Below are 26,668 nucleotides of genomic sequence, written 5' to 3'. Positions count from 1 at the left end.
GTGGGGCTGGGTGGGGGCCGCAGGAAGGGCTCAGGCCAGCCCAACCCAGGGCCAGGCACCGCAGAGCCAGAACAACCTTCTCATTTCACAACTTAGAAAACTGAAGCCCATGGTCCAGGTCACCAAGCTCCTAGCAAGGGGTTGGGGGGAGTGTGAAAATCCTCATTTTACAGATGGAAACAAGGCTCAGAGCTGAAGGGACCTGTGTGGGGACCCCGAGGCTGGGCCGAGCCCTGTCTGCCCCACTCCACTCCTGTCACCTCCCAGGAACAGGGACCCAAGCCCGCAAAAGACCACAAAGTCTATGAGTGAGAAGCACCAGGTTTAATATTAAAATCTTTCCCTTAAAAAAAAGTACACAGATAGGAAAATTTGTTGGCATACAAAATAGCACTTCTGTTGTATAAATGTGAGTTAATGTGAGTCCTAAAAATACTTGTAAACCTAGGTGATTACATCTTTGGTACCGTAGTGAGAACCCACTCCCTCTGCTCCACCAGGGGCCCCGGGGCATGGAGGTGCCAACCAGCATAGATGGCTGGTGCCCAGAGGGCTGCTCTTCCCTCGCTCCCATCCCCTCCCTCTGCTGGTGGCCTTGGCCACAGCCCTCACTCCTCTGGCACCTCCAGTGCCCACTGGGCTGGGGTGTGGCTGGCAGAGACAGTGAGGTGAGCAGGCCTGGGCAGTGACAAAGCCATATCCCGTGGGTACTGCCTCCACAGGGCAGCCGGCAGGAGAGAAGGCAGCCCCTAAAGTACCCACCTCTTTCATCTGTTTCTCAGGTTCCCTATCCAAGGCTTCTTGTCCTTCCCGGGGCCCCCGGGGGCCCTCACTGTCTCTTATGTCTGTGGCACAGACCTGGACAGCAGGTGCTGGAGTGGGGGGCTGCCTGAGGTGCTCTGATTCGCCCTCTCTGCCCCCTTTGCTCAGGATAGCTCCAGAGGTCATCGTGGGTGCTGAGAGGGGTTCCGTGATCTTCCCACGTCCCTGGGGCAGCTGCTGGGGGCTTCCCAGACACTGGCTGTCACTCCGAGTCAAGGCCTGGGCAGCTGGCCTTTCGGGACTTGCCAGGGGCCTGGGGAAGGGTCATGGTCTCTGAACGCCTGCAGTGTGATGTGTGGTCTGGAATCCCCCCAGACCCCAGCTGACCCCCAGGATGGAGGTTTGGGGTGTCTGGCTTTGCTTCATCTGGGCAAGTGCGCAACCCCCGGAAATATTCTAAGAATGTTACTGTTGGCAAGGCACCAGAAGTCAGCGAGTCCAACCTGCTCATTTTCCAACGGGAAAACAGGCCCAGAGAGGGCGAGGGATTCCTCCAAAGTCTCATGGCAGGTCCAATACACATATCGGTCCACATATTGGTCCACACGTGTGGATACTTCTCGCAGGCACATCAACACCCTCATCACAGATGTGGGGCCCGTCGGGCCCAGGAGACTCTGATGGGTGGAGTAAGACTGAGGGTGATGAGGAAAAATGACCCCAGGACTTATGGGCCAGGAAGACATGGACACCGGCACTTTTTATGGCAAGGTGTGCCCCAAGTGCCTGGGGCAGGAGCTACAGGCCAGGGTGTCCCGTACTCGGCTCAGCCCCCAGCACCGATTAAGCATGGAAGGCCCCAGACCAGCTCGGGCCTGGGAAAGTGGAAACTGGCATGGAGGGGAGGTGGCTTCTGGATGAGGCAGCCCTGTCCAAGGCCAGGCCCCTGCTCAGCCAGAGGGCAGGGAGGCCAGGGGCCCTTCCCCGGCTCTTGGGTGGCTCAAAGTGTAAGGAGAGAGCTGCAGCCCCTTGAGGGGTAGCTGGCTGCATAGAAAAAGGTTAATTTACCACCTCCTGAACCTCGAGACTCTCCCCTGGGGTTCCACTCTCCCCAACTGTCAGCCAGGGAGAGAGTCCCAGATTGTGGGTCACCAAGCCCAACTTTCCCATCTTACAGATGGGGAAACTGAGTCCCCTGGGAGAACCCTGGCTCAGAGTCACATGGGCTCCCCAGAGGCAGAGGGCTGCTCATGGCCTCTGCAGTTCTCTTGCCTCCTAAGCCAGCGCCAGGGGTTGGCGTGCGACATGCCAGAAGCAAAAGCTTTCCAGAAGGGGACAGCTGATAGGAGCAGCCCGGCTGGTAGGAGGCCAGGCCAGGCCAGGAGGCGCTGGGTGCTGGGAGGTAGAGGGGGAGCTTCAGGCAGGGCAGGGTGGGGGCCAGCCCCCTACAGGAAGCTGTCCTCCGCCTCGGCCCGAGGCCCGGGGCAGCTTGAATCCAGCGGCCACTCTGGCTCCAGCTCCGGCTGCACCTGGGGCTCGGGCTGGGCCTCTGGCTCTGGTTCCTCTTGTGGTTCCAGGGGGCTGTCACAGGAGATGGTAGAGGAGGTGTTGACTTCATTCAGGGTGGAGCTAGAAGGAGAGGGCAAGTGAGTGAGGGGCTGGGAGGGAACCACAGTCAAATAGTAACAGCATTAGTCAAGAGCTTTCTGTGCCCAGCCTTGTACCAGGCACCTCACACACTTTAGTTTATTTAATCTTTGTAAAGACTATGCAGGTCAGGCACCGTGAGGAAACTGCAGCTCAGAGAGGTTGTGGCCCCGCCCTGCATCACACAGTAGGTAAGTATAGGAACCGGGATTTTAGAGCAGATCCAGTTGACTCCAAAGATCATTGCTCACCCATCAGTGTCTCCATCTCCTGCACTCCTGAAGATATACATTATTTCATTTAATCCCCACAATAATGTCCAAATAGAAGTCCTCATATTGTCTTCATTTTATAGAATAGGAAACTGACGTTCAGAGAGGGGAAGCAGCTTGTCTGAGAGCACAGAACAGGGTCAGTATGCACACCCCAAGCTGTTTGAACTCTGGATTTAACTGCTCTGCACACCAGCTATCTGGAGCCTTGGAATACCTTCTCAAGCAGGGTCGGGGGAGGCCCACGTCCTGCACGTGCTCCTCGTGCACATGGAGCTGAGGCTCGCAGGGAAGGTGTCTGCCTGCGTCTCACAGCAGCCAGTGGTGGAGCTGGAACTGGAACCCCAGCCTGGGGCTCCTGCCACTTCACCATGGGGTGAGTCTTGTTTTGGGGGTGGGTCTGGCATCATGGGGAACCTTCACTCCAGCTGAGGGGAGATCCTGTCTGAACATCAAGTCCAGGTGACAGCTGGCCTTCCTCCAAAGCCCTCCCCACACTGTGATGTCACCCCATCCCAAGGCAAAGGAGAAGCACCAATCTCCTTCCCAGTCTGAAGTCTGGCCGGACCTCCTGTAGGCTCCTCTGCCTCCTACAACCATCCCAGGCCCCCTGGGCCCTCAGAGCACGGTGCCGGAGGACAGACCACAGGCCTAGGGCTGGTGATGACTCCAGAGCAATACGCTGGGGGCTGGGGATGCTAACAGGTTTTCTTAGGGCTAGGACAGGCCTACACAGGGGAGAGAGTAGATGGCCTATGGGGCTCCTTTAAAGGAAACAGCTGCCTTGCAAATAAGTCCCAGCCCATTCTTTCTCTTAACAGCCTGCCCTTTCCACCTAAGGTCATCCAAGGTCACATGAGTTCACTTCTCTCTTCTATTTACTGGCAGGAATAAAGTATACACCCTAGGTAACTTACTTCTAAGGAAAGCCTGATGGGATGAAGACACAGACAGACACACACACACACACACACACACACACACACACACACACACACACTATTCACACCATTGCCTTGGGCCCTGGGACCAGAGTGGCTACCTGGCAAGGCTGGGGGAACCCTCCACTGGGCCCTCATCAGCAACCTCGGGTTTGGGGTCGGGCAGGGGGATGATATAGTCGTTGTCACCCTCATTGGGCTGCACAGCAGTGTAGAGGACGGAGCTGGCGTCCAGGGGTGATCGGAGACCATGGAAGCCGGGCAAGCGGGCTTGGGACCGAAGGATGGCTGGGTGGTCGCTCCTCAGAAACTCCTCATCCACCTGCTGGTACTTCTGCTCCCGGACACAGAGAGGACCAAGAAACAGGGGTGGTCAGACCAGAAAGGGATTAGGGACCATCCAACAGTAAGATTCTGACCCAGGTCCTCCCACCTCGTGTGAATAAGGCAACTGGCACTCAAAGAGGAAGGAGAATTGCCCAAAGCCAGACAGCTGAGCTGCCCGCCCAATTGCATATCACCAGACAAAGTGAGCTCAGGAACGCCCAGGGAGGAGCAGTTAGCAGAGCAGCACCCGGGACCCTAAGACTTCCCCACTTCAGCCTAGAGGGGTGCGGTCTCTCCTCCTGCCTTGGCCTCCTTCAGTGGGGCCTCAGTTTCCGTTGCCACTGAGTGGTGCCAACTCCACTCCATCTCACTGGTCCCAGAGCACAGGGTGGCAGTGGGGTGGACCTCAGGAAAGGGCCATGTCTGTGCCACCTGAGACGTGCGCCCCTCACTCTAGCTCCTGCTGTTGGACAGGGAGGGCTTTAAGGCCTGCCGGCTCCATCTGCCTTGTGTGAGCCCGTGGCCAGGCCCTTAGCAGCCATCCAGCCTGGGGGCATTCAGACTTCTGAAGGAGACCCAAGATGTGGCATGGGTGCAAAGGCAGGAGGAAGGCTGCAGCAGGAAGGTGGCTATAGGCTCCCTTTAAGTCAATCAGTTTCTTTGTGCTGCTAAAATAAATTAGACTCATAGCTCCAGCCCATCCCTTACTAGTACTTGCAGGGAAACTGAGACCCAGAGCCGGTAAAGGGTGGTCCCCCAAATACCAGCATGTCACATACAGCCTTGTACCTAGTGTCAGACTTCTGGAGCAGAATGCTCTGTTCCCCACCCCCTCCCTGCCTCAACATACCTTTTTGTAACCCTCACCCAGCAGTCTCTCGAGAAGCAGCACCAGCTGGGAGAAGGGAGGCCGAATCTCAAACTTCTCTTCCCAGCACTTCTGCATGATCTCGTAGCTGGGGAGAGGGGCAGGGGGGTCAGGGTCTCCGGCTGAGGGTCTGCCGCCTCCCAGAACAAGGTGAGCAATGAAAGGAGTAGGGAAAGGTAGGTGGACAGGTGTTGTCTTCCCATCATTGCACCTCCATGTCCCCTTGGGAAGCCCTCCCTCCACTAGTGGTCCCATGGGTTGGCCACGCCTTGGTGAGGACATGACCCAGGTCTGGCGGGTAAGAGTTTTCATCCCCTCAGCTCAGGGGCTGGTTCTGGATGGCCATGGAACCCCCGCTGAGCCCTCAACAGTCAGCTCTGGGCCTTTCGCTGGAATGATGGTGAAAGCAGCCAGGATATAGCCATTTGGCTAGTGCCAGCCTGAAAATGAGGGCAGCCCAGAGGAAAGCAGGGCCCCAGGGGAGAGCAAGAGATTTCTGATGACATCATCTGAACCCCTAGCTCCAGCTGTTCCTAGATTTGTCTAGGTCTCTGAGTAATAAATCTATCTTTGGCTTAAGCCGGTAAAGTTGGATATCTATCATTTGTACCCAAAAAACCCTCCCAAATGCAGAGTGCTCCACTTACATCTCGTCGGAGGCGTGGGCAGGCTGGGCCATGCGGTAGCCCCGCTTGATGGCATTGTAGAACTGCTCGTTCATGGGCAGCTCTGGGTAAGGGGTGCCACCTGTCGGGGGCAGAGACAGTAGATACGCAGGCTCAGGGATGGTGGAAAAGTGGCAGGTATCTTTTTCTATGGGACGGGGAGAGGCACACCAGCCTGGTGTGGGTGAGGGTGCAGTGGCCTCAGCAGTGGGAAATGTGGGCTTTTTCATGGGCTCTGGACGGAGACTGCAAGCCTCTCCAGAATCAGAGAACCAGAGAGCACGAGAGCCAAGCAGGCTTTTTGATGTCACTGTCTAAACCCCCTAATACTCAGATGGGGAGGTAAAGAGACAGAGAGGGCAAGGGACTTGCGACGGAAACACAGCAGCAAGAAAGCAGCAGAGCTGGGACTTGAACCAGAGCCCTGGACTCCTGTCCTGGAGCCTGTCCCACAGCCCTACCAGTTGGGCAGCGTGAGTGGTCAGGGTGGAGGCTGTGCCATGCTGCTGAGGGCTGGGGGAAGAAGGGAGCATACCCAGGGTGAAGATCTCCCAGAGTAAGATCCCGAAGGACCACACGTCGCTCAGGGTGGTGTAGAGGCTGTTGAAGATGCTCTCGGGGGCCATCCACTTCAAAGGCAGGAAGGTCTGTGGGAGGGCAGGACAGCCTGAGTGCAAGAAGGGGCTAGCCCCACTCAGTACCTGGGAGGGGAGGAGGCCTGGTGGTTCCCACTCCCAACTCCTCACTCCTGGTCCCTGATGCCCACCCACCCCAGTGCTGGCCAGAAGATCAGGAGGCTGAGTTCCTTTTCCATGTGCTGGGGACCTGGCAGCCCCTGTCCCTGGGCGAGAGCCCCAGGGTCTGAGGCTCCTCACAGGAGAGGCCCCCCCAGCCCCCAAGACTCCAGTAGAGGCCCTTGACCAGGTTGGTAGAGTGGACGGGGAGCCAGGGACATGCCAAGGTGCCACCAGCTCTCACCCTAGCTGCCTTAGATCTCTGGGGCCCAGCATCACCTCGGGGTTCACTGTCCCCACGTGGAAAGAAGGGACATGACTGGGAGGCAAGATAGTCAGCTTTGAACCAAATACTGTCTGTCACCTCCCCGTCTCCCTTAGCCTTGTGCCAGGGCATCTTCCTTTGCCAGCACCACTGCTGGTGGAACACATTTTGCCTGCTTCCCCTCCACCCTCCCCTGGATCCATTACAGCTGGTCCCTTGCCCCTTGCTGTCAAGTCTGAGCCCCGAAAAGCCTCAGCGTCTCTGCCCCCTCCGCCCCATGCACAGATGGCGGCTCCCATTCCTGTCCCTGCACACATGGCTAGGCAGGCTGAGCCTGTTGCCACTGGGCAGGTTGGGCTGCGAGGAGCCCCGTCCTGACCTCCTATGAGCCACAGCCACGTTAGTCGGGAAAGGTGCTCACACTGCCTTTGGAGATGTAGTTCGAGTCCCGCATGATGTCACGAGCCAGGCCAAAGTCACAGATCTTGACCAGCTTGCCCTCACAGATGAGCACGTTCCTGGCTGCCAGGTCTCGGTGGACGCACTGGGTAAGGGGAGACGGGAGCTGAGGCCATGGGGGCAATTGCGGGGAAAGACCCTCCGTGTCAAGGGCTTTGGGAAAAATGCCTTACTGCCCAGGTATGGGGGGCCACACGGGGAGACGGCATTCGCTGTCCGCACCCACCACAGGGAGCTGCCCTATGGGCTGTGTACTTGGGGGACCCCGGCTGGCTGGGTGACCCACCTCCCCATGACCCACTCTGCCCACTGTGACCACACGTACATTCTTGGAGGCCAGGAACTCCATGCCATTGGCCACCTGATAGCTGAAGCCCACAAGGTCGGTGTAGCTGAGCACTGGGGAGTCGTTGATCAAAGTCGCCCGGCAGGTCCTCTCGGGGGCTAGGGGAGAGCAGAAGGTCACCCACCGTCTTGTGTCTCCCCACGGCTCTTAGCACCCCTGCCCTTTGGCTCATGGAGCCTGAATGCCCAAGATAGGTGGCTACTGACGGTCTGTGGAATACTGACCGTGATGTGTAATAGGTCGGTCGCGTGTGGAAGCACGTAGAAGGTTGAGTAGTGCTATGATGGCTATTGATGTGGGTAGGAGTCTCCCCCAAAATGAAAATGATTTCCAAATATCTAACTAAACCTCTCTTACTTTCTCAGTGTCCTCATTCGACAGAAAATCATTCAAACAGAAAATTGTTTGGCATTAGCCCTGGGCCAGTTTTGCTCAGCCTGGCCTGCCTGCTTCTCAGGGACCCTGGATCAACCTGGGGCCTACTCTGTGCAGACCACTCTTCCCCAAGGCCCCAGGAGGCCAGGTACCACCCCGCCGACCTTCTTTCCTCCCCTCCCTGTGGGCTGTGTGCACACCACTGGACCCAGAAACAGGGGTTCACATTGGAGCTCCACCACACAGCAGCTTTAGGCAGGCGGCTAGCCTCAGTTTCTGCATCTATGAAATGGACACGAGGCCGCCTTCCTCGCAGGGTTGCTGCCAGGCTGGGCATGTGAAAGGCTTTGAGAAGAATACATCACTGCACAGGTGTAAGAGCCGCACAGGGGTGAGGACACCGTGCGCACCCACCAGAGGGGACGTAGTTATCGTAAGGGGCCATGTAGTTGGAGGACTCGATGTCTGCATATTTGACGTCTCCTTTCATGTCCAGCATGGGCACGTAGTCCACCGACTCGTCCTTGCTCATGTCCATGTAGCCACCGTCACTCTCCCCAGGCAGGGACATGTGGCTGGGGGTGAGAGAGCATCACAGGAGACGCCAAGCCTTTCCCTTCTCTTCCCCCTCCTGCCCCTCTACTTGCCCTGGGGCGTGCAAGGCCCTGTCACTCATGTATTCCTGCTATCACTCACTCACTCACCCTCCTCCAGTCTGCCACCATGTGGATGACCACACAGTGAGCCCATTCAACCAGGCTTTCAACCTGAGCTGGGTGCTGGGGCTGCCAAGATGACATAAGACCCAGTGTGTGTCCTCAGAGAGCTCATGCCCAGGGGCACCTGTGGCAGCCCAGGACAAGGGTCACAAGAAGGACCAGTACCAAGGCACCTTTCTGTGGCCTCTGCAGCACCGTCCAGCCATGATGCCCCATGAGTGCCCAGTCACAACCCAGAGTGGGCAATGAATTGCCTTTGTGCGCTACCCACAGCATCAGCTCCCAGAGAGCTGTGGGTCAACATACACATGTGTCTCCAGGAGGAGAAAAAAGACTGGAAGGAAATCGATCAACATATTGGGGAGACAGGAGTGAGTTTTAATGGCTTTCAATGCTTTTCTGAAGTTACTCTTGCCTCTGCAGTAAACCTGTATTGCATTTGTAATCAGCAAAAGAACCAAGAAATGTTATTTTTGGAAAAGAAGAAGAGAGGGCCTGCCTTGCCCACAGGACACCAGAGAGACTGGTGTGCAGAGGGAGTAGGGAAGCCGCAGCGAGGAGCTGAGCCTGGAGTGCAGCTGTGGGAGGGGGGCCTGGGACAGGAGAGCCCGGTGCTCACTGAGGAAGGCCTCAGACACAGGAACAGAGTGAGGGCTCAGAGGCCACATCTGCAGGGCGCTCAGCAAAAGGGCTGGCATGCTGCGGATAGTCGGTAGGCAGCAGGCGAGCCCACCATCACCACCACATTATTGTTATGCCTCGTGACCCGTGAAACAGCCCAGTGACTTGTGAGGCCAGGAGTGACCCTGTCCTGGACAGGGTGGGAGTGAGCAGGCTCCTGGGGCTCCCCCAGGATGCAGGCCCTGGCCTCCCTCCCCGGGCAGTACCTGAGCAGGGGGAGGCCGACGGGCAGGGCATTGCTGTAGAGCTCGGTGCTGGGCGGCCGGCGCTTCTCGGAGCAGTGCTGCAGGAACGTGTGCTTGTTGCGGTGCAGGTAGTCCACCAGGTCGCCGTAGCGGCAGTATTCGGTGATGATGTAGATGGGTCCTGCGGAGGGACAGGCTCAGGGACAGTTCCCTGCGAGGCCTCGGGGTTCCCACCAGGGCCAGGAGGCTAGTGACGGGCTACACGTTGGGGAGGCAGTTGGGTAAGACCATGAAGGGGCTGTAGCAACAGACAAACTTGGCTTCTTTTCCTGTCTCTGTGACTGCAAGCGAGATTCTTAGTCTCCCTGAGCTTTAGTTTTCCTATCTGTTAAATGGGGCCAATCAGACGCCCCAGGGGCTGTCACAGGTGTCATGAGATGCTACCCTTGTCGGCTCAGCTCTGTGCTGGGCCCACAGCAAGCACACAGTGTTAGCTACTACTGAAAGCCTTTCAAACTAAAGATTATTTTGGAGCCCAGTACATAAAGTAAATAAAGACACTGTTTATTATCAAGTTACTGTTTAAATTGAAATACATCTACTGAAAGTCAATCAGTGGGAGATTGAAGATATTGATGAAAACAAACATTTTGAAACGGGCGATCATCGCAGACACAAACTGGCCTCTGTACGCAACGTACTTCTGTATTTTGTTTTGGTTGCACAATCCTGAGGAAAAATCCGAAATCTCCCAATAAGCAGCTGCAAATGGTGATAACATTTTTTTGCGGCCTAACGTGCAATCAGAGCTTCAAATAAATACACTTGGCTGGAGAGACTCTCTCCTATGATCTGAAGGAAAGCAGCTCCCAGCGAGCACGCTGGTGGTCTCCCATGGTGGGCATATAACTCATCTCAGTGTCGCAGGAGCTGTTATGTATTACAGTTTCTAAAACGCATTTTGAAAATTAAAAAATCTCATGGGACACCTTGATTTGGAAACCACTGGGACTGGAACCTGAAAGAGTCCTTTGGCCTTGACAGTGCTGTGATTTTGTGGATTTGTAAACCCCACACCCATCCGGGTCTGTGAAGGGAGGGCAATGAGCAGGATGGGTGCAGACCCTCCAGCTGGAGTGTCCTGCTGTCCGTGGAGTGAGGAGGGGGTGGGAAGGGGCCAGGCCTCGGCTGCTGGCATTTCCAGAGTCCTCTGGGAGAGTAAGTACGGTACCTCCTTTGGTGCAGGCCCCCAGCAGGTTGACCACATTCAGATGGGGCCCGAGGTGACTCATGATCTTCAGCTCCGACATGAGGGCTTGCTTCTCACTGCTGCGGGCTGTGGCTGAGGGAGAGGGGGCCTCAGGCCTGGCCCAGCCACTGAGGCCCCATGGAGGCCCCACGGGAGCCTATTCTGGCTCTTCCGCCCCACCCTGTGCTGGAGGACCCAGGTGGCCTAGGATGGTATGGACCCACACGCAGGGTGAGGGGAAAGAGGATGGAAGGAAGGTGGGGGAAAGAGGATGGAAGGAAGGGAGGGGAGGGGAGGAGGCCCCTGGAGGAGGGGGAGGGGGAGAAAGGCTCTCCCAAAGCAGAATCAGGAGTGGTGCTGGCTGGGGTGTGACTGCACGCCTGAATGTGTGGGGAGGGGGCAGGGAGAGGTGGGGTCCCAAATGTGAGGGAGTGGCAGGCTCCCAGGACTCACATTTCAGCATCTTGACGGCCACTTTCATCGTGGCTTGTGAATGGCTCAGGCCATGAGCCGTGGCCTCCACCACCTGCCCAAAGGCCCCGGAGCCAAGCGTGCGTCCTAGGGTAGAGATGACCCCTCAGCTCCCGGCCCACCAGGAAGCTGCATCCCCCACCTGCTCTGAGACCAACCCCTCAAGCCACCCCGGACTTAAGGTCTTCCCCCAAGGAGGTTCCTAAAAACATAGTGTTTCAAGGTCCTTGCTCGCGTCTCATCTAAGTCCTGCATGCTTTCTGGCCCATCTTTGGTCCCTGGAAGACGTCCTCCCTCCCCAGAGGGGAGCACAGCTCCTCTGCACCCCTCAGCCGCCCCAGCTAGACTAAACACAGGTCTGGCGTTCAGCCTGTCCTTGACTAATACTTCCCCTCGTGCCGCGAAGGGGCCCTTTCTCACAGTCACAGGACCATAGGATGCCAATGGAAGGGGGGGCACTGAGGGCCAGAGACAGCAAAACATCAGCCCTAGGTCTCAAAGCTGGTCCTGACAAGGCCTTCCCACCCGCCTCAAGTCCTCAGCCTGCCACAGGAGGCCTCCCTGGACTGACCAAGCACAAGCTGGTCCCGAGGCAGCTCCCAGGTGGAGTCGTAGGGCAGCTGCATCGGGTCCACGTAGATGTACTCATGGCCATCAGAGCTCACAGATTCAATCACCTTCCATCGGATCTCATAACGTGGCTTCTGTAGGACCGAGACCAAACGGGTCATCAAAGGGAGTCTGAGCCTCGAGGCCTCTTATGGAACAGATGGGGCAGGAGACTCTGAGACTCAGAGAGGGGCAGAGGCATATCTGAAGTCACACAGCAAGTTATTGATGGAGCCAAGGTCTTCATGGGCTCAGTGGGAACAGCTGCCAAGGGGCCCCAGCTCAGGGGTGGCTGAAGGGAAGCTGACAGGCAAGGGCCCAGCTCATCAGAACCTCCCTATCAGCTTCTCCCAGAGCTTCAGCTGCTCCTCAGATGGGAGTAGAGGAGCAGGCAGCCCCTGAAAGTGATGCAAGGCCGGAGCACTCGGCCGGATGTGGACAGCCCCTCCCTGTGCTGGGTCTCAGAAAGATGTAACCCTAGAATGTTGGAATCACAGGATGTTGGAATCACAGGACTGGAATCTTAGAATGACAGAGTGATGGGTTGCTGCAATCCTAACTCAGGAATCTTAAAATGTTGGAATCACAGAATGGTGAACTCTCAGAACTGAACACTGACATCACAGATTAATAGGCTTAGAATGCATGTTGGTAGAATCCTGGGAGTCTCTGTGGGTGAGAGTTGGAAGAACCCTGGAGCCCACAGAGTCCACCCCGCAGGTCCGTGCCCTATGGCTAGGCTAGCAGGGTGATGTCTGAGCAGGCTCCGGGGGGCAGAGCAGAGGCAGGGAACCCCGGATGGTCTGGATCAGGCCCAGGTCGGCCCAGGTGCTGGGGGTGGAGGCAGCTCAGACACTCAGTGTCACTCTGTATCATTTTACACCTGAGCTCCGTGCTGGCCTAGGCACGGCCAGATCCTGCAGGATTCAAGGACAGCGGGGGCCGGGGGAGGGGGGGGTGGTCCATGCAAAAAAATGGTGTGCCAGTCTGCACCCATTAGGTGAGGGTGGGGGGCTTACCTTCTGCCAGAGCATGATGAGGATGATGAGGGAGATGATCGTGAGGACCACCAAGGCCAGGATGGCCGAGATCACCACCACCTTGAAGGGCAGAGCTGGAGGCAGACAAAAGCCAGCCATAAGCAAACAGGGCGCTTGGCAGCTGTCCTCCCCTCACCCCATCTTTGGCACCACAAATCCCTCTTTGCCCATCCTGCCCAGAAGAGAAGCCCTCCTCCACCAACCGTGGCCTGTGATGTCTGATTCTCAGCCTGTCCCTCTGGGCCACACCTTCAGCCTCTCCCATAAACACCCCGTGCCCCTCAGTAACCACCCACAGCTCAGATCACTACCGGCCCCCACATCCCTTTAGCCTGGGGGGTCAGTCTGGCCTGTCTGCTGTAGCTCCAGATTGGGGGCAAGCTCCTGACGGCTGGGCTGCGGCTCACCTCTCCTCTGAATCTCTGCCCTCGTCAGGGCTGTCACAGCTCAGACAGAGCCTGACCGAGTGGCCAGCCAGTGGACTGAATGATGGAGCCCCCACAGCCTGATGAACCCAGACTGCAGAGAGGAGCCTGTTTCCTCTTGTGTTTCACCCCAAGTGTCCAGCGGGGTTGGAGTAGTGAGGGTGGTTACAAAGTGCGTCCCCCAGGGAATGCGAGTAACCAAGTAGGGCCCCCCCCAAGTCCTGAGTCTCTTCCATCCCCAAGGCCTCAGCCTCTTTGCCGCACAGCTTCCCATTCCTTCCTACTCCCTCCACATTGGCCCTGGCCAGACCCTCGTCTCCCCTGCCCTGCCCCACTGGCCACCCATGGGGTCCCTGGGGAACTCCTTCCCTCCTCCTTGGCCCCCCACCTGCCCCTATCTGCTCCCCAGGGGGTCCTGTCCCTCCTCCTCAGGGTTCCAGACCGACATGACTCCTCTCCTCCCTCTCCCCACCAGGTCACACATTCAGCTCTGGGAAGGAGATCCGAATCTTCTAAGGAGCCATCAGAGTAAGCAGAGGAGGCTTCATCCAGCCACGGCAGTTCTCCGTGGGCTGGGGCATGGCTTCCCCCTCAGGGGGCACCCAAAAGCTTTACTTCTGCCTTGCTCAAAGCTGGTCTGCAGGTGCCCACTTGCTCGGGGATAAGTATGCACGTGTGGGAGTGTGGGTGAGATAAGGTATTAAAACCCCCACCCATCCCACCACAGGGTAGGAAGCAGGAGGCAGGAGGCAGGTCTGTGTAGAGAGACATGTACGTGTGCAAGCCCATGGACCTGCCTGAGCCTCAGTGTGCAAAAGGCCTCCCACAGCCTTCTCAGTCTTGCATCACTGGCTTCTGCCTCCCCCTGCAACCCCTCGCTTATACTCCCCTCCCCTTTGTCTCCTCCCGTCAGCTCCTAAATACACATAGACTCTGTGCTCCAGCTGCATTGAATTCATTTAATTCCTCTGAACTCTTTTTGCCTCTGGGCTTCTGCACAGGCCATTCCCTCTGACTGGAACACCATTCCTCACCAGGATAACTCCCAGTTACCTTTCAGGTTTTGACCTAGAGCTTCCCTTTTGCAGGACACTTTCCTGAATTCCACAGCTGAGCGTGGAGCCCCTCCTCCCTCTAGGCTTTCCCCCGCAGACTGCTGACCCCCGCGGTGGGACTGCCTAGTTCCCCGTCTGCCTCCTCTCTGGAGTGCGGACACCTGAAGGGCAGGCAGGACTGGGCCTTCTCCGGTGAGAAGTTGGGACCTCGTCACTATTTACCGAATGAAGAAACAAGTACACATGTGAAGTACAAGCAGACAGGTACACGTATGCACAGGGCCTGTAGAGACTGTCCACATGGATGAGAATCAGCACGTATGGGTACCTGCTAACAGACATGCATTGGACAGCAGGCACACATGTGGCGATTGTCCTTGCACACTTTCACAGAAAGGTGTGCTGCAGCTCCATGCTCACAGCCATTCACTATGCCAGTTTGCACACATGCACAGGAACTGTACATGCATGGTTTGCACTCTCATCTGGGGGCTGTGCACCGCATGGACATGCATACAGACATACATTCGTGGGTTTATATACACATCTGGGGATTGGGCACGCTCATGTCCATGATTTACAAACACTCAGGGGGTTTATGCACAGAGACAGGCATCATGCGTGCTTGTGTACATGCTCACGGACATACACTCTAGCTTCATGCATGGATCTGGGGATGGGGCCTTCTTCATTACATGGTTTACAAAGCTACATTTGGAGGGTTTGCACGCGTGTCCAAGGATCAGGCATGCTCACAGTGTACATACACTAGCATAACGAGAGAGTGCTATTCATAGGCACGGCTTATAGACCTGTATTCTTGGAATGTACACATGTGCCAATATCGTGTTGTCGTGTAACTGCAGAGAAACATACTCTGGCAGGTTTCACAATGCTCCTGAGCGCCCAAGGACACGCTGACTCTGGCCCGCTGTGGGCGCACAAGCGCAATCCCAAGTACGGCAGGGTTAAGGTGGGGGTGAGGGGTCATCAAGGGCCGCCGAGGCTGGAAGACTCACAATGTGGCACCACAGTGACCTCTTGCACATCATGGCCCAGCAAGTTGCGCAGCGTGCAGCGCACCGACAGTGGCCGATCCACGCGGCGCAGGCGCAGCGTGCTCACCACCTCGAACTCCTGCTCCTCCGCCCAATACGTCACGTTGGTCTCCAGCTGGCTCTCCTCCTCAGAACTGTTCCCCAGCGGCGTGGGCGGCAGCTCGCGCGGACACCTGCCAGGAGAGCCAGCCGAGTATGCTTGCAGTCCCTTCCCTCCGCAGGCGGAGAAACTGAGACCAACAGGCAGCGACAGGGGACGGTGGTGGAAAGAGACCAGGCGCATCCATTCCGTGCTGCTTCCCGCTGCCTGGTCCTGAGCTCGTTCCTCCTGTGGTCCGTAGACGGACCAGCAGGGGGCGCTCCTACCCCAGAACTGAGAACCCTGGATTGCAAAATCCACTCCCTTCACTTGACCCTCAGAAGAAAGGTAAAGAAAGGCACAATTTAGCTCATGGAGAGCATCTCCAAGAAGCCATACCTTCTAGGATGTGGCCTTAGCCTGGAACAGTGTGCCTAGAGGAAGGGGCTGAACGAGGTGACCTTCACTAGGTCCTTCCAGCCAGCTGTGAGTACTCCGGAAGACTGAGGCCCCGGGGTCCGCTCACCTTTTGAGGTCGCTGCAAGTGGACCAGGTGAGGTGCGGCTGTGGCATGCCCCGGCCGCGACAGCGGACTGTCTGCTCCCCGCTGGCGGGATGGCTCTCGCTCAGCTCCAGCACGCGGACAGGGACTGCACGGAGAGGGCACGGGGCGGGAAGGGGGGAGGTCAGAAGAAGCAGTCTGTGGGAAAGGCCCTCAGGGAGGACCTGGCCCCCAGCCTCCCCTGGGGTGGGGGGGAGCTCAGGCGGCAGGTGGACATTAAGTAGCAGGAATCCCCGTGTGAAAGCTGACAGAGTCCCCTTCTGGGTACTTCAAAGGGAAAGCCTCCGTAGGGTGCTAGTCTGTCTTTAACACTTCTCTGAGACTTGCTAATCGTCGGTTTTAACAAAGAGAGAGCAGGCCGAGGATCAGAGAGTCCTGGGAAGGCCAGAGCACGGAGCTAGAATTTAATAGCACTGTTTTGTTTTCTCAGAGTTTATTTTAGCGGTTGCTTTATATTTATGACATGTGATGCTGATTTTCCATCTGCGATTGAGAGGTTAAATTCTCTTTCAAAATACATTTATTTTTAGAAAGTTAATTGACAGAACATTGTCATCCCTCTGTTCAAAACCCTGCACTGGCTCTTCATTTCAGTCATAGTGAGAGCCAGGGTCCAGACAAGGGCCCACGAGGCCCTACATGATCTGACCTGCCCCACCCCACAGCTACCCCGTCTCAGCTCTGACCTCATCTCCCACTACTGCCCCGACTCTGTTCCAGCCACCGGGTCTTTCTGCTGTTGCTCCTCCCTTTGCGGGCCTGGTGTGTCCTTTCCCAAATAGCCACTTGGCTCATGCCTTCAACTTCTTGAAGTCTTCATGCAAATGTCATCTCAATGAGGCCAACCCTGATCACGCTGTTTCGAACTGCAGCCCTCCCCGCCCTACCCCCAGAACTCTCCATCCTCCCTACCCAGCTTTTCTTCTTCCACAGCGCTTGTTACCTTTTAACTTTCTATGTAATTTGCTGGGGGTTTTCCCCACTGTCGAATGTTTGTCTCCCTCTGCTAGGATGCAAGCTGCACAAAGACAGGGCCTCAAGCACCTGGAATGGACCGGCACGTTGTAGTTGCTCCATAACTCGCTATCTAATTGGTAGTATAGTATCAGTGATATGTGAGAAGGAAGAATCATGGCATTGGTACATGAATGCCTGAAATGCCAGTTCTAGCCCAATGGCCTCCTTGGATAGGGAAACTGAGCCGCAGAGAGGGGATATGGCAAGTTCACAGGGCAGTGAGCCCGTGTCAGAGCTCAGCCTAGCACCCAGCCTCCCGAGTCCCCAGCTCCCTCTCCTGCCCCTCCTATGGGTGGGTGGGCAGTGTAGGGAAGGAGACGGAATGGGGTGGGAGGGGCAGGAGAAGGAAGGCAGAGTGGAGGGCTCCTCACCGTTGACCTGCAGCTGGAAGGAGAGCTGGGCCTCAGCGTCCTCATGGAAGGCCCGCATGGTGTAGTGGCCAGCCTCAGCCACCTTCACCCGCACCAGTGTCAGTTCTGACACGTACCTGGGGAGCAGGACAGGCCCAGCCGTCAGAGCTGGAAGATTACAGCCCTCCCCACCCTCCTTGGACAGACAGAAAAACAAGACCCAGGGAGGGGAAGGGGCTTGCAGGGTCATATAGGCGTCAGTCGAAGAGCCAGGACTCACACCCAGTCTCCTGAATCCCCACCCATAGGCAGCTCCACTGAGCCAAGGCGGGGGTTGGGAAGGATGGGGTGGGGGGAGCATCATTTCCCTCCCCCTCATCTTATCCCCCTCAGAAAGGCCTGAGGCTGCTTTTCTTAACATGCTGCACCTCCTGTCAGCCTGTTAATCTCCAGCCTCAGGGCTGCCTTCCATGCATAGGTGGTCTGCCTGGCACCCACTCTCCCAATCATCTGGCTTTTTTCTCCTTGGCTGCCCGCTCCTGTCTCCACCCATCACAAGGACAACACCATCTGGGTGATCATCTGACCAGTGTCTGCTTTCCCCACTAGACAGGAAACCCTAGAGGGATGGAATTGTCCTGATCTCTGCAGCAGCCCCAGTGCCTGGCACATAGTAGGCTTTCAGGAAAGATGGGCCTAGGTTTGTCCAGTGGCTGAAGGCTGTGGGCTGCCTGGCGGCGGCAGAGAATAATAACTTCAAGCATGCAGCGGGCCGGTGGCTGCTCACCGGGTCTCGGACACATTGCGCGTGGACAGGGCGATCTCGCCGGCGCTGGAGTCGCCCAGCGTGCGGTTGTCCTTGAACCACACGACAGTGGGTGGCGGGTAGGCCTCGAACACCACCTGCAGTGTCCGGCTGCGGTGCAGCTCCGCGAATTGTACAGGGTCCAGCTCTCCCAGCAGCCGCAGGTAGCCGCTCTCTGCAAATGGTGGCCGTCAGGGCGGGGCCATAGGGGCGGGGTTATGCCCGGCCACCAATGGGGCAGCGCCTCACGGGGGCGGGGCTCCTGGAGGCGGGGCATCAACTGAATGTCAAAGGTGCCCATCTTCTGGGGGCGGGGCTTCAGGCTTTACCCTAGCTGGGGTTGACCTTGGGACTGGGACTGGAGCAGGAGCTGAACTGGGGGTTGATATTGGTTGGGGGGCCGGGTTTGAGGTTGGCACTCGAGTTGTAGTTCTCACCGGGCTGGGAATTGTGACTGAGGTGAGTTGCAGCGTGGTTGAATTTGGAATGGGCAGCCTGGGCCTGGAATGGCAGTTGGGTTTAGAAAGAGAGTTGGGGCTGGAGTTCTGGCTAGGTGGAAAGTCTAGGTTGGGATTAGGGGTGGATTTGGGGCAGACACTGCACTTTGGTTTGGGTTTATCCTGGAAATAGGGCTTTGGGCAGCACTGAGGCTAGAGCTGGACTGGACCCCAGGGCTGTGACAAGGTCTGGGTCCAGCTCAGAATGAGGGTTGGGGATCAGCCCAAGGCACACACCAACCACAGTGACATTGATGGCTTTTTCATCACGATGGTCATTCACACTCTCTGATACATTGCAGATATAGGTCCCTGAGTCACCCAGCTCGGCACTGGGGATGTGCAGGATGGAGCGTATGTGGGAGGGCATATCGAAGAGGAAGTCAGTCACTGGCTCCACCAACCGCCCACTCTGTAGGGAGAGGTGAGGCATAGCCATCTCAGGAAGGGTCCAAGAAGTCAGGATGCAAGTCGAGATATGCATCCCTGCCTGGCCCTTCCTCCAGCCCCTGGCCCAGCATTACCTCCATGCGTGGGTATGTCCACTCAAAGTTGACCACCTCGTTCCCAGTCACAATGCACATGATGGTGATGTTCTCACCCTGGCGTACCACAGTCTGCACTGCATTCACTGAGACATTGATGGATGACACTGGTGGGGAGAGATTGTCTTAGGGCTGAGGAAGTCACCATCAGCCACTCCTACTTCAGCTTCAGGATTGGGGGGGCAGTGAGGGAGGAGATAACTGGTGTGGAAGATTCATTGATTCAACAAATATTTATTGAATACCTACAACATGCTAAGGACTATTCTAGACACCGGGGCTTTAGCAGTAAACACAACAGGCAATGTCCTCAAGGAGCTGACATTCTAGAAGGGATGACAGTCTTGAAATCAAAGTACCCTCTGGGCATCTAAATACCAGGGAAATCTACTGAGCACAACCGTGTCCCAGGTACCCTTGGTCTTGGGTTTTCTCTAATCTTCACAATGATCCCACTAGGCAGGCAGTCATTATTATCAACATTTTACAGAGGAAGACGCAGGCTCAGAGAGATTCTGTGCCTTGTGCAAAGTCACTCAGATGGAAAGTGGCAGAGCTGGCATTCAAACCCAACTGGCTCCAGTCTGTGGTTTGCCCACCATGGTATACAGCCCAGCTCTGCCATAATGCTTCCTGTGGCCTTTAGCATACTCCGTCCTCTTTCTGAGCCTCAGTTTCCTCATCTGTATAGGGAAACACTACCTGCCTTCCAAGACTGCAGTGAGAATCCAGTGAAACATGGAATTGCACACTTTGTAAACTGGAAAGGGCTCTGCGAAGGGTCATACTGGCCTCTGCTGAGCAGCAGGCCAGAAAGGGAGCTCACCCTGGAGGCTGTAGATGTAGTAAGCTTCCGAATCCACCTCCCTGTCCCCGATGGTGGTTTTGCAGACATAGGTCTTGTCCTCAAAGGTACCAGAGAAGCCACGTTGGTGGTCATAGGGGATGGGCAGCGGGACATCCACTTTCTTCTCATGCAGTGTCACCACCAGTTGTGGATCCGTCACTCGGCATGGAATTGTGGTCTCAGTTATTTCCGTGAGAAAGATGAATAGTTCCTCGGGGTCGACGGGGAGGAAGCCCACAGTGGGATCTGTCAGGGGTGGGGCCAAGAATGAGCATCAGGGGAGCTGGGTTTCTGGCTATCCCCTGAATTGCTGTGTGACCTTGAGCAGATGTCTTCCCCTCTCTGGCCCCATTACAGAATAAGGTACTCTTCTCTAAGGTCCCTTCCAGCTTTAACATCTGATATGGACAGTACCAGGGTGAGAAAGAAGATGAGCCACAAGTTGAAGGGCAGGTGGTACCTGGAGCTTGGAGAATGGGGAAGATGGGATGTGGAGGCCAAGAGGGAGCATACTGGAATCAGCTAAGAATGCAGAGTTCTGGGAGCCAGGAATGGGGTGGGCTGGCAGGGAGCAGGCAGATATCCAGACCGAGGGGTGGGAGTGAACACACTGCTGGACTGGATTCCATGATTCATCTGCACTTCTACACTGGCTGTATTTCACAGTGTCACTCAAGCACCCTCTGAGCTTCCCCCAGATGCCTCAGTTGAGGCGAGGAGTAAGGGAGTGAGCCCACAGGCTGGGGGCCTTACCTGGCACAAAGATGTAGATCCGTTTTCGCTCACCAGGCTCCAGCCCATGGGAGCCTTTGTAGGCACAGAAATATTCTCCTGTGTCTAGCCCAGTGACATTGGTCAGCGTCAGCATGCTGGAGAAGGTGCCGTCCTGGGTCTTGGCCGTTTCCTGCAGGGGCTCTTGGGATAACCGTTCCCATACCACTGGAGCTGGACCCGAGCAGGTGAGCACGAAGGTACTGGAGATATTGAGGACAAGCTCTGGCCCCGGGGGCGTGATGACCAGGCCCCGGGAGGCCCGTGGTCCCAGCAGCAACAGCAGGGGCAGCAGCAGCACCTGGCCTTTGGGGAGGAGGCATCGGACTTCAGGGCACAGGAGCCTCAGCACCTCCCCTCACAGCTGACCCTGGGGAGGCTGCATATGCATGGCCCTTGAAGAACACGCCTCCTTCATCCAAACACAGGCTGGAACCCCTGGCTCTGAGGTCCACTTGCCCAGTGCTTGGCCCCCAGGGACTCCTCCCAGCCTCCTGATCTCGTGCCTTCTGACCCCTGGCCTCGGAGTCCTGCAGCACAGCTGCGTTCAGGCTGTGGGCACGTTCTCCCGAGGCATCAGGAAATCCTCGGGAAGCAATTTCCAGGCCTCCAGTTCCTGCATGACTTCCCAGGTCACTTTCTGAGCTCTTCCCTGCAGCTTCCCGAGCTGCCCAGGTTCCACCCAAAGCCCAGAGGCGGCCCTGCTTGGAGAGGTGGGGCCAGGTAGCTCAGAGGGGGCAGACGGGGTCAGCAGAGATGCTGAGACCCCTGGGGGCTGGAGGGCACTGGGTTTGGGGTTGACACTGGAGTGTCAAGTGACTGATTCCCTCCTCCTGCTGACATCCCAGAGGGAAGGATTCTCTAAGCCATGCCGCCCAGACCAGTGGGTGCTCAGCCAGCCAGTCAGCCATTCTCGAGCAGGCCGTCTGCTGCTCATTGATTGCCAATGACCGCTGGTTGCCTGGTCAGCCACCCAGCCCCTGGAAGGCCAACTGCATGTCACAGGCAGGAGTGAGAGAAGGGTGTGCTGAGAGAGGCCCGGCCAGGACTTGGGAGCTCACAGCCAATGAGGGGTCCAGGCTGGGGAGGGGAGCCCCAGGCCAGAACCAGACTGGCCAGACTGATACCAACAAGTGCTGAGAAGAGATAGGAGACAGGGGTGACTATTAGCCAGTGGGGTGAGGACAGTTGGTGAGGGGTATGGGGTGTGGAGGGCCAAGCCAAGGATTTGAACTGATGCTCTGGACAAGCAGGGGTCCACTGAGGTTTCCGAGCTGAGGGGTGGGGAGGAGAAGGAGGCCACCACCAAGACCCCCTGGAAAGGTGGGAAGTGAGGCTCAAGAGATGGCAGTGCCCCTGGGCTCCCAGGCCCTGGTGCTGACATGCACCACCCCTGCACCCCTGCCAGCTGTAGGGTCCTGCTTAGTGGGGCTCCCTCCCCTTGCCCCCAGCTGACCTACCTTTGAGGACCGGAGCTGTCGTGGTACTCAGAAGCCACATGGTTTCCTGCAGAGTTAAACAGGGGTCAGGGCCCATCTTCATACCTGGGTCCTGCAGAGTAAGCCCCAGTTTGGGCCATTCAGCCTCCATATCCACGGGGCTGAAGTCAAAGGCCACCTGTGTCCCATGGCCCAGAGGGCACTCATGCCCACAGCTCTCCCCTTCACTGGGCTCAGCCTCAGGGTGCCTGGACCCTGCTGGGGCTCTGCTCTCCCTTTCCTGTGGCCTTGGCTGAGCCCCCACCTCTCTCTGGGCCTTAGTTTCTCTGTATGTACAGTGGGGGTGGGGGACTCGGGCTGGATGGTGTCCAGAGACCTGCCAGCTCTAACAGCCTGTCCTCCGGGTGACAGTTCCAATACCAGGCTCTTATCTGCCAGGACAAATATTTGGGAAAGTGTGATGAAAGGCCTGGGGGAGAAGGAGGGGTGAGCCAGAACCCAGAGAACTCCCACAGCTCCACAAGCACAACAGGAAATGGAGGCGGCTGTGGGAAGGGAAGCGGGGGAGTCAGGGCTGTGGAATGTGGGGGGGCACCCCCATGCCTGGCCCCCTTTACTCAGCCCCGAGTCCAGAGGGAGGCCCAGGGGAGAGGGGCCAGAGGCTGAGCCCAAGGGAGGCCCCATCGCACGGCAAGGCTTCAAAGGTCCTTGGAGATACTGAATCCAAGCCCCACTCCTCCCTGACCAGGGTCCACATGGGGAAACTGAGGCCCTGAGAAAGAAAGAAGTTTGCCCTGGGTTACACTGCAGACCTTATCTGAGAAGACAAAGAGACCTGGGATGATAGAGGTAGAGAGAGACAAAGACACACAGAGACAGAGAGTGAGGAAACACACAGTGATGGAGCAGAATGACAGAAGCAGGCCACCGGGGGAAAGGCAGAGCCAATCGGTGAGTCTTTGTACTATCCCTGCCCTTGGCAGCCCCACCCGAGGACCCCAGGTATAGCCACCAACAGCCAGGTTTGCAGGGGCTGCCTGCAGCATCGACAGGAAGGAGGCCAGAGTGGACAGGGTCGCAGAGCAAGAAACGTGGGGAGTGACCATGTGACAAAGCAACAAGGAGCCTCCGGGTGCCCTGGGTCTGCTGACTTCCCTGAGCGGCTGCCCAGCCTGGCTTGGCTCCGAAGGCCACAACCAGCTCACCCCTACTCCACCCCCCATCTCACCCCTTGAGTTTCCAATCCAGGACTGGGGTCCACATTTGAGCCCCAGCAGGGCTGCCTCCGGTGCCATATCTATCTTGCTGGCCTCAATCTCCAGCTCTCAAAATGGGATGGACGATGATGATTACAGAGCTGCATTACACATGAGTAATGGGACAGGGGCAAGGCCCCCAGCCTGTGGACCCCTAGTCTCACCCTGCCCAGCACCCCAAGAAGCTCTCCGAGCGAATCTGCTCCTCTCCTCCTTGGTCTCCCCATCCCTTCAGACCAGGCTGCCTGAGGGTCCCCTCATTGCTCCCCTCTCCCAATGGCTCCAGTCCCAAAGCCCAGCCCTTCTGATGCCCCTTCCACTGCCCCTCACTCCCATCCTCCTGCCCCAGCCCCTCCAGCTGGATGCCAGGCCTCCTCCAGCAGGAGGGAGCAGCGTTATGGCAGAACCAGCAGCCCCCACAGAGGCCCATCTGCCCCTCAGTGGGTGCCCCTCTGGCTCCCTCCTTCCTGCCAGAGATCTCAGCCAAAGAAAATCATTAGCAGCCGAGGCTGGGGGAGGGGGTCATTTCAGCCTCCTGCCCCTCCCCTCCCAGCCTCCCTGGCTGGCCACAGTGTTTATTATTCTAAAGGAGGAATTTGGTCCGCCAGCCCGAGAGGGGAGGTCACTGCAACTGGGGCTGGCCTGGCTCTGGAAGGCTGGGCTGTGTGGGCTGGGCCCCAGGGCGAGCAGCCCCCGACTCTGGCTCCTCTCCTGCTGGGCTTGGGTCTGGGCACCGACTTACAAGTCTCTGAGACTGAGCTGGGAGGGGCCTTTTTAAACAGGCAGCAGAGGCCCAGAGACAGCAGACTCATGGCCCAGTCACACAGCAAAAGGCAGAATTAGACTGGAGGGACAGGATAGGCTGGACAAAAGAGCTCAGGGAGAGTGTAGACACCTTAGGGCGAGTGTAGACACCCAGGGATCTTGGACTGGCTTCTCTCTTTGTGAAATGAGCGTTTTGGCTCCAGTCAAAAGGGGCCTCAGACTCACTGTGAGACTGAGCCAGTCTCCAGGCCTCTCTGGGATTCTGTGTCCCCATCCATCCAGGGAGAGGTTTGGACCGGTCATCTCTTTCAAAGAGCCATCTCTGTTCTAAAGTCACCTTTCTGCCTGACCAGAGGGAAGGTTCTAGTCAGTATTTTCCTACTGGAGTGGTTTGAGGAGGTGGGGGCTGATGAGAAGGAGGGGGCTACATTCCTGAGGCTCATCTCATTCCATGGATTGAATTTCCCTGACCCTTGGGTCACAGACTTGCTGTGTGGACTTTGACAAGCTGTTTCCCTCTCTGGGCCTCAGTCTTTCAGGTGACTTCCAGACCAAAAAACTGTTGATATGGAAACGCAGGAGGTGGCAGGGGGAAGGGTGGCAAGGACAACAGGCCGGAGGACTGGGAAGGACAAGAGTGGGGTTTGGGGCACCCAGACGTGACCATCTGGTCTATCTTGGATGACTCCTTGACATCCTCAGTTGTGCACCCAATGCCTACGGACCTCTCTGTGCTTCCCAGAGGCTGCTGGGTTCCAGCCAACCCCAGAAAAGCCCAGGCAGCAGACTGCAGGTAGTGGGCTTGCCTGGGACAACTGCCCTCCTTCATGGAGAGGGCTGCGCTCCAGGGAGGAGCCACCTGGAGCAAAATGGGTGGCACAGGCAGGGAGCAGGCACCTCCCTACCCTGGGCATACTCTCCTGCCCAGGGAGGTCCCTGGAACAGAGGAGTGGGGGACCCTCGGGGATCCCCCTTTGTCCATGAGGAGGGTGCTATGTGCCAGGAAACCCTCATGATTCCTCCTGTTTGGCCAGGTTGGGGGGACAGAGGTCCAAAGATAGGCTAATTGCCCAGCTCCGCACAGTGAATCAGAGGGACCCTCTTGGGGGAGCAGAGCGAGGGGCCCAAGCCCAGGGGAGCAAGCATGCTTGGGGAGTCATTCTCAGAGCCCCAGCCTTCCCTCCTTCCAGCACACACAAGCCTCCACTCCTTTCCCACCGCCTTAATCTAAATAAATCCAGTCCATCTTGGCCACATCCGCCAGCAGCAGCTTCCCTCCCTCGGGGTCCTGAGGCTCCCACGACACAGGCAGGCCAGCGAGGGGGGCCTGCAGCCAGTGGGGGAGGCCTGCACACGGTGAGCACGTGCACACACAGCACAAACTCCTGCCTACGCGCTCACTCACACACTGCTCTGAAACATCCATGTGCAACGGGGCCATGTGTGTGCCCAGCCCTCCCTCACACAGGCACTCAGCATGTGCACGCCCACACAAAACACGCATGCACGCAGCTCCCACTGTGCCTGGGACACGTGCACAGCACAGACTGCCACCAGCACGCTTACCCACATGCCCATGTGAGGTGCACATGCACGCCACAAATCACATGTGTACGCAGCACAAGCAAAACCGTGCACATACAACACGCACAGAGCATGGACACACGGACCCCAAACTCCCCTGAACACACATTTGTATGCACGCACAGATAAGCCACAAAGCCACCACCGTGTGTTATGCATTTACTGCCCCAGGTGTTCTTCTGAGCACTTGACTCGTGTCTACTCATTTGCTCCTCAGCCAACTCTTTGAGGTAGATACAGGGATCATTCTCATTTTAGATGGGGAAACTGAGGCAGAGAGTGCTTAAGGAACTTGCCTAGGAAGGCGGAGCAGAGACTGGGCTGAGGCTAGTGCTCTGTGCCACCCGTGCTCCCACTTCTCTGTTTGCTGGGTTTGGGCTGGGGAGAGGGCCGTGGGGACCTGATAGAAACAGAGATTTATCTAGCTGAGGATCGACAGGGCTTGGTGATTAGAAGTTGGCGGACTAAAGAGAGAGGTATCATAAACAAGCCCCCACCACTGTTTCTGGCTCGGAATCCAGGGGGGCAGGAGTGTGTGTGTGCTGGGGGCATGATGGCGTTTTCTGAGATGAGAAGGAGGCGGAGGAGCACCACTGGGAGCTGCCCCTGAGCTAGTTTCGGACGTGGAGAGGGCTGTGGCACCTGAGTGGACAGAGGCACTCAGTCTGGAGGCGGGGAAGAGGCTGGGCAGAACTAGCAGTGAGATGGGGATGGGAGGAAGGGCTGCTGGGAGGAGGGGCTGCTCCAGACAGGCAGTCTGGGCCAGGGATGCTCTGCATAAACAAGATGCCAAAGGGAGGAGGAGGCCTGGCCGTGGGGTCACGGGGTTAGAGGCTTGGAATGTCAGAGCTCCATGGCCCTCAGGCATCAGCTATCTGATCCAACCCCCTTCCTGTGCCCCATTGTACAGATGGGGAAACTGAGGCTTAGAGAAGGACAGGGACAGGTCCCAGTGTTTTGACCTAGGTAAGCAGGGCTCAGGTGGCCAATGGGGCACT

General features: G+C 57.2%; 1 protein-coding gene across 3 annotated transcripts in view; it reads right to left on the bottom strand.

The window, feature by feature from the left end:
* Positions 1-305: 305 nt before the first annotated feature.
* The window catches only part of PDGFRB (platelet derived growth factor receptor beta), a 37,919-nt gene continuing 11,556 nt past the window's right edge, over positions 306-26,668 (bottom strand). The window contains exons 2-23 of one of the 3 annotated variants that reach the window (XM_008517259.2): positions 22,087-22,132; positions 20,609-20,932; positions 19,835-20,101; positions 18,988-19,115; positions 18,701-18,875; positions 17,949-18,141; positions 17,183-17,298; positions 15,759-15,882; positions 15,115-15,326; positions 12,595-12,689; positions 11,538-11,670; positions 10,949-11,053; positions 10,478-10,588; positions 9,268-9,427; positions 8,076-8,236; positions 7,266-7,384; positions 6,903-7,025; positions 6,018-6,129; positions 5,465-5,564; positions 4,800-4,905; positions 3,724-3,956; positions 306-2,391 (exon numbers count right to left, since the gene is read on the bottom strand). In XM_008517259.2, the coding sequence (XP_008515481.2) occupies positions 2,208-2,391; positions 3,724-3,956; positions 4,800-4,905; positions 5,465-5,564; positions 6,018-6,129; positions 6,903-7,025; positions 7,266-7,384; positions 8,076-8,236; positions 9,268-9,427; positions 10,478-10,588; positions 10,949-11,053; positions 11,538-11,670; positions 12,595-12,689; positions 15,115-15,326; positions 15,759-15,882; positions 17,183-17,298; positions 17,949-18,141; positions 18,701-18,875; positions 18,988-19,115; positions 19,835-20,101; positions 20,609-20,932; positions 22,087-22,126 (3,321 nt within the window). In that variant the 5' untranslated portion in view covers positions 22,127-22,132 and the 3' untranslated portion in view covers positions 306-2,207. Of the gene's footprint in view, positions 2,392-3,723; positions 3,957-4,799; positions 4,906-5,464; positions 5,565-6,017; positions 6,130-6,902; positions 7,026-7,265; positions 7,385-8,075; positions 8,237-9,267; positions 9,428-10,477; positions 10,589-10,948; positions 11,054-11,537; positions 11,671-12,594; positions 12,690-15,114; positions 15,327-15,758; positions 15,883-17,182; positions 17,299-17,948; positions 18,142-18,700; positions 18,876-18,987; positions 19,116-19,800; positions 20,102-20,608; positions 20,933-22,086; positions 22,178-26,668 lie in introns of those variants that run through there. The other 2 variants (XM_008517258.2, XM_070570489.1) reach the window with 2 other exon arrangements.

The sequence above is a fragment of the Equus przewalskii genome, chromosome 13, assembly GCF_037783145.1.
Source record: "Equus przewalskii isolate Varuska chromosome 13, EquPr2, whole genome shotgun sequence".
Taxonomy (NCBI): domain Eukaryota; kingdom Metazoa; phylum Chordata; class Mammalia; order Perissodactyla; family Equidae; genus Equus; species Equus przewalskii.
Note: the sequence above shows the minus strand (reverse complement) of the source record. Positions and strands in the feature narration are given on the sequence as shown.